This window comes from Vulpes lagopus, chromosome 1, assembly GCF_018345385.1.
Source record: "Vulpes lagopus strain Blue_001 chromosome 1, ASM1834538v1, whole genome shotgun sequence".
In the NCBI taxonomy this organism is placed as follows: domain Eukaryota; kingdom Metazoa; phylum Chordata; class Mammalia; order Carnivora; family Canidae; genus Vulpes; species Vulpes lagopus.
The window spans coordinates 79260861-79266860 of record NC_054824.1 but is presented as its reverse complement, the minus strand read 5'-3'; the positions used below and the strand labels follow the sequence as shown (position 1 = coordinate 79266860).

The following is a 6000-nucleotide window of genomic DNA, read 5'->3' as shown; positions in this document are numbered from 1 at the left end:
TTAAAAAAATAAAACCAACTATTAGTTTTTATGGTCTTTTCATTGTCTTTCTAGTGTCTATTTCATTTACTTCTGCTTCAACCTTTATTTTTTCCTTTCTTCTGTTGACTTTTGGGTTAGTTTGTTTTTTCTAGGTCCTAGTGGTGCAAAGTTAGATTGCTTATTTGAGATCTTACTTTTTTCTTAATGTAGGCATTTATTTCTATGAACTTCCCTTTAGAACTGCTTTTGCTACATCCCATAAGTTTTTGTAATTTGTGTTTTCATTTTTGCTGCCTCAAGAATCTATTTTGATTTTCCTTTTGATTTCTTTGAACCATTGATCACTTCTAAGTTAGTAATTTGAATCTTCTCTCCTATTTTCTTAATTTATTTGCTGCTAAAGTTTTGTTAATATGTTTTATTTTTCTGAAGAACCAACTTTGGAATTCATTGATTTTTCTCTACTGTTTTTTTATTCTCTATTTCATTTTTCTCTGTTTCAATCTTTACAATTTCCTTCCTTCTGGTATCTTTGGGTTTGGCTTGTTCTTCTTCTAGTTCCTTAAGTTGTAAAGTTAGGTTTTTGATTTGAGATTTTTTTTATGGAGATCTTTCTTAATTTTTAAAGTAAGTGTTTACATCTATAAACTTCCCCCTTAGCACTTGCTTTAACTGTGCCCTTCCTCCCCTTTCATTTTTCTCTTTTTCTCCTTTTTTTTGGAGCCAGGCAATCAAGACAATAGCTTCTGTATCCTTGTGCTTTCGATATTAATTCATTTCTTACTATTCTGGAGCACATATTCAAGTAATTTATTTAAGAAGGTTATCTTTGTAGCAGTATTTTTGTTGTTCTGTCTGCTTGATAATACATTTCTATTGATCTTCATACTTAATTGGTATCTTCTCTAGGTAAGGAATGCTACCTCAACACTCTATAGATATTGTTTTGTGGGTTTTTTTTACAGGATCTAGTAAGAGGTTGAGCTGTTTTATCTTCCTCTGTAGACATCCTACTTTTTCATTTTGCTTTTAGCTTTCAATATCTTTGTAACTTTAAATGCTCATCATGATTTATCTGGAGGAAAATCCATTTTCTTAAAGGTTTTTTGACAATCTGAATCCTTTGAAATCGTTCAAAATGTCCTTTCAGTTCACATGTGGATATTTATTGTCTTCTGAAAATAGTTTCCACTTGATGAATTTTATGTTTCTCTCTCAAGCACATCTCTTAATTTCAGGATACTGCTTTTTTCCCCCCAGACCTCTATTTCAGGAAACTTCTCTTTGACCAATTTAATTTTTGTCTATAGTAAGAATGAAATAATAAAAGCAGTAGTTTTTGTTTGACCTCCTCGGTTGTGCAGCTCTCACAGGACTTTCCCTTGCCCCCAAAGTTCAGTGAATCCTCTATTATCTCTGTGGTGGAAATCAGTAGGAGGAGGCTACTCACTCCCAATCCACATCCATAATAAATTATACTTTTTATTGTCTTACCAAAACTGTAGGATATTCTTTATTCTATTTATAAATACAGAGAGGTTTTTTTCTTTTTAATTATTTTATTTTCTAGGTTTTTTGAGGGAATTTCAAGAGGGGAAATTTTAGTCAGCCTCATCTTAATGTCAGGTCTGGAACTCAAGCCACCAAATTATTTTTAAAAATATATTTAGAAGCAGATCAGTGAATTCAAGTGCAAGGAAAGGGTTAAATTTCTTCCACAAGTGTTGGCAAAATCTGTAGAAAAAAGAGGAACAGCCTTTATTGAAGAAAGTTACAGGATATACAGTCATTGAGAGGAAGGCTTTCACAGGCGTAGAAGGGGTTGCTCCTCCTTCCACTGTAACACAGACTAGTACAGAGACAAGAGTCATTCCCAGACGTTAGCACAACAGCAGATGCAGCCAAGATGTATCTCAGATGGTGAGTGATCAATTCTTATTTTTCTTTGAAAGGCAATTAAGAGTTAAGTTACCTCAGCAGCAGACTGACAGTGAGGATGGTGCTGTTTTCTGTCCTTTCTGTTCAAGAATGCTAATATGTATTAAGGGTATAGTTATGCACAATTCAAGAGCAGGAACACCTGGGATAAAAAACAATCTATGCTGTGAAAAATCAGATGAAGTCCTAGAAGCCATTCTCCCCATCTGAGAGCATCCACTCTAGGTTGATCCTATAGCTCCAAGACAGGGGATCTTTTAAAACGTATTTCTACCAAGACACTTGACTGCCATTCAAAGTTAAGAATTATTTGAGATACCAAAAAGTTTACTGGATATTGGGGGTTTTTGAAGTGATTGATTTTGATTTTTTAAAAATTTTTCAAATACTTAAATGTTGCACTTGTTGATTTTAAGAATCAGAAAAAAATTATACACGTCTGTATAAGCATTACAAAGGCTAGAGAGTAAATTTTGTATACACAAAAGATTTGTCAGGTTGGCCTGGGGGCAGAGGAATGAGATAGAGAAGGTAGAAGGAGAGAGGCCAAGGGAAAGGAAAAGGAAGATGAGGTGTAAGAAGAAAATGCAGAATGTAGAAAATGAGTCACAAACAGGCCATGAGAGATTCTGAGGAGGGTTAGGTGGAAGAAAGAAGTAAAGTACTAATTCAATTAGCTTCCCAGTATTGAACAAACATGATGTACATAACGTTATTCATATTATGTCACTGGATTTTAATCTTCACAATGACTCTCGGACAGATAATCCCATTCTGTTTTATAGATAAGATCACGGTGGTTTAAAGAACCTAAATAACTTGGTAGGGTCACACTGCTCATAAGGAGTGAAGCTACAATCTTTCTTGCTGCTTTGCTCTGTACCACAAGGTTTCTCCCTGTGTGGCACACCCCCATAGCTGTGACTTACTAGAAGCAGTCACATCCACCCTCCTCTTAGATGGGGGCAGGAGGGATCAGTCATTATTTGTTACTCTTCTTTGAAAATCTACATAACCCTCGTCTATGCAGTGCTTACTGATTATGGAAACAGCTTTGCTGATTTTATTTCAGAAGATTAGAATTTAATTTCCAAGTAAAGGGTCTTTTTCCTTGCAGTAGAGTTTTGAAATATTACACATGTATGAAAAAAAATTCAGAATTTATCATTTTTGTGGAACTATAGAAGTGATACCATTTAATTATGTTAACATTGCCTAACATCTTTAGAAACAGGCCACTGTCTATATTGTTCTTAAGATTCACTCTTTCACAGTGCCTGAAAATTGATAATGAGCAGAAAATTTTAAAATATAAATGACCAATAAATAATGTTTAATCTCATCAGAAATAAAAGAAAAGCTAATTAAAACAGTGAAATATTATTTTTCTTTATCAAAATGGCAGATTTCTTTTTAAAAAGTAGAATGTTTCTAAGGAGGGAAGAACATCTATACCCTTATTACTTGCTAATGGTAATATAATCTTTCTGGACAAAAATTTGGTGTTACAAATCAAAAGCCTTTAAAAGTGTATATGCTCTTTAACCAAGAAGTTCAACTTTTAGAAATTTCTTGTAAAGACATAATCATATATTTGTAAAATTTTAGAGACACAAATATTTTTCTTATTGTTTCTGATAGTGAAAAATCTTTGCAACAACTTAAATGTCTTAAAATAGGTAATTGGTTAATTATGGAACATCCATAATGGAATATCATGAAATCATTAAAAATTCTATTGTAGAACAATTTTAATGTCTTTAGCTAAAGGAAAAAAAGCAGAATATACAGTGCTACTACTTTTATACATGAAACCTGTACACACACAATGTTAATCAGAAATACAGATTATTTTTATTTTCTACGTTATGTTTTTGAACTTGGATTACATCTGCAGGCAGAAAAATAAAACTAGATAATTAAAAAAAGGAAATCAATATTTGGCCTCTCTCAGAAAAGCAGATAACTGTCTAGTACTATGTGATAACTCATAATTTGTGGAATTCCATTTTTAGAGTTTTGGCCCTTTGTGTTTAACTTTTTTTTTCTCTTGACTCCTCTTCAGAATATACTTACTAGATATTAAAAGGCCTGTGTGCATAGAATGTTCTATGTGGAAAGATCAGAGCACTCACTTCCACATTTTACAGCTGTGATGCCATGGCTCTAGAGTGAGCTGCATATTGGGAGGAAGAAGAGAGCAGTGGTTAAGTGGCCATGCTTTGGAACCAGAGTGCTGATGCTGGAATCCTAGCTTCTCCTGCTTTTTGTCTGTGTGACCTTGGGCAAGTTGCTTAAAATTGTGATCCTCAGTTAAGAAACTGTACAAAATGAGGTCACAAGTCCTAAGGTGGTTGTGAGAGATAACCCATGTAAAGTGCTTAGAACCTTGCTCTGATAAGTAATCAGTAATTATCATTAGTTGTTTTACTATTAGGATTAATAGAGGGGAAGTGATTCATCCAAGATTACACAATTACTTGATGCCAGTGCTGGGACTAGAATTCAGGAAGTTTTTTTTTCCCAACAGAAGTGTGTAATACCCTCTGAATCTGTTAAGACAGGCTGGCCCCCAGTGATGTCGACCAGAAATAGAGTCTGAGGACAAGGCCATCCACTTCCAGGGAGTGACTCTGATCACAATGAGAAGCCAAGTACTGGAAAGGAAGAGAAGCTAAGAAAGCAGAGAGTCAGTTTAGGTGCAGGGGTGAAGCCTGGATCAGAGATGGTGCAGAAGGGATGGCTCAGAGATCTGCTGAGGCTTTTATAGACCACTAGCTATGGATTTCATGAGAGGGTCAACATGGTTTAAAGACCCAAGGTCTGGGTGATTAAATAGACAGATGGGGGAACTGCAAGTATAGCTGTGAGAAGATGCCTGACAGATAGTAATAACAGAAAATGAGGTAGAAACTAGGAGGGGCCAGACCATCCATAGCCTGGGCATCCAGCTGTGATTTTCATAAAGTTGCAGCCTAAGTTTGAAGACTAATAAACAAGCAGAGATCTGATAAAGTTGCTTTAAAAGATTCTCTGGCAGCAGAGTGCAGGACTGATTCTGGTGACAAGGAATTCGTTTAGGAAATTATTGGAATAATCCAAGGAGAGGTGTTGAGGACATGAAACCAGGGCAGTTATTGGGGATTAAGAAAGGAAAGGATACATTTAGAAGATATTTAAGCACAAGGATTGACAGGATTTGGTTTCTGAAAGATGTGGAGCTTGGAAGGAAAAATCTAAGTACACAGTGCATCCTTCATAAAATGAAGGATATAGGAAGTGGATTGGATTTGAGCCAGGGGACAGAGAGGACTAAAGGTAAGTTCATTTTTGAACATGCAGCATTTGAGATCCTGTGGAGCTGCTGGATGGTGATGCCCAAGTAGTCAAGTGAATGTACAGGTCCAAAGCTCAAAAAAAGAGGTATAGACTGGAATAGATATTGGCAGTATTCAGCATCAGTACCGCTGAAAGCTGAAATTCTCATTGTGGGTATGATCACTGGGGAGAGAGGATTATGGAGTGAGAAGAAGCCAAGGATGGAACCTGGAAAACCTTGACGTTTAAGGAAGGAGATGAAGATGAAGAGTCCACAATAGACATCACAGAGGATCTAGAGAGATGGAGCAAAGCAGGAGAAAAGTGATGTCATAGAAACCAAGGGAAGAGATAGGTGCAAGCAAGAAAAGGACTTGGCCAGGGGAAGACAAACTGTTTTACCAAACTTTTACAATGAACACATGAGATACAACAGAAAACAATTAGCCTAAGGACTAAGTGTTCATGGTTGAATTGTGTCCCGCCAAAATTGATATGTTGCAATCTTAACCTCAGTACCTCAGAATGTGGCTGTATTTGGAGATAGAATCTTTACAGTGACTCTCAAGTCAAAATGAGGTCATTAGTGGGCCCTAATCGAAGATGATAGGTGTGCTGGTAAAGAAAACTTAGAGAAACATGCATAGAGAGAGAAGACACTGTGAAGAGCCTTGGAGAAGACCATTCACAAGCCAAGGAGAGAGGCCTGGAACAGAGCCCTCCCTCGCAGCCCTCAGAAGGAAAAAGAGCTGCTGACACCTT

General features: G+C 36.1%; 1 protein-coding gene across 2 annotated transcripts in view; it reads left to right on the top strand.

Moving 5' to 3' along the window:
- The first annotated feature begins 1782 nt into the window (after nucleotides 1-1782).
- Nucleotides 1783-6000, top strand: part of CD86 (CD86 molecule) — a 62662-nt gene continuing 58444 nt past the window's right edge. For both annotated transcript variants that reach the window (XM_041722336.1, XM_041722344.1), the window contains exon 1: nucleotides 1783-1902. In XM_041722336.1, the coding sequence (XP_041578270.1) occupies nucleotides 1889-1902 (14 nt within the window). In that variant the 5' untranslated portion in view covers nucleotides 1783-1888. The remainder of the gene's footprint in view (nucleotides 1903-6000) is intronic.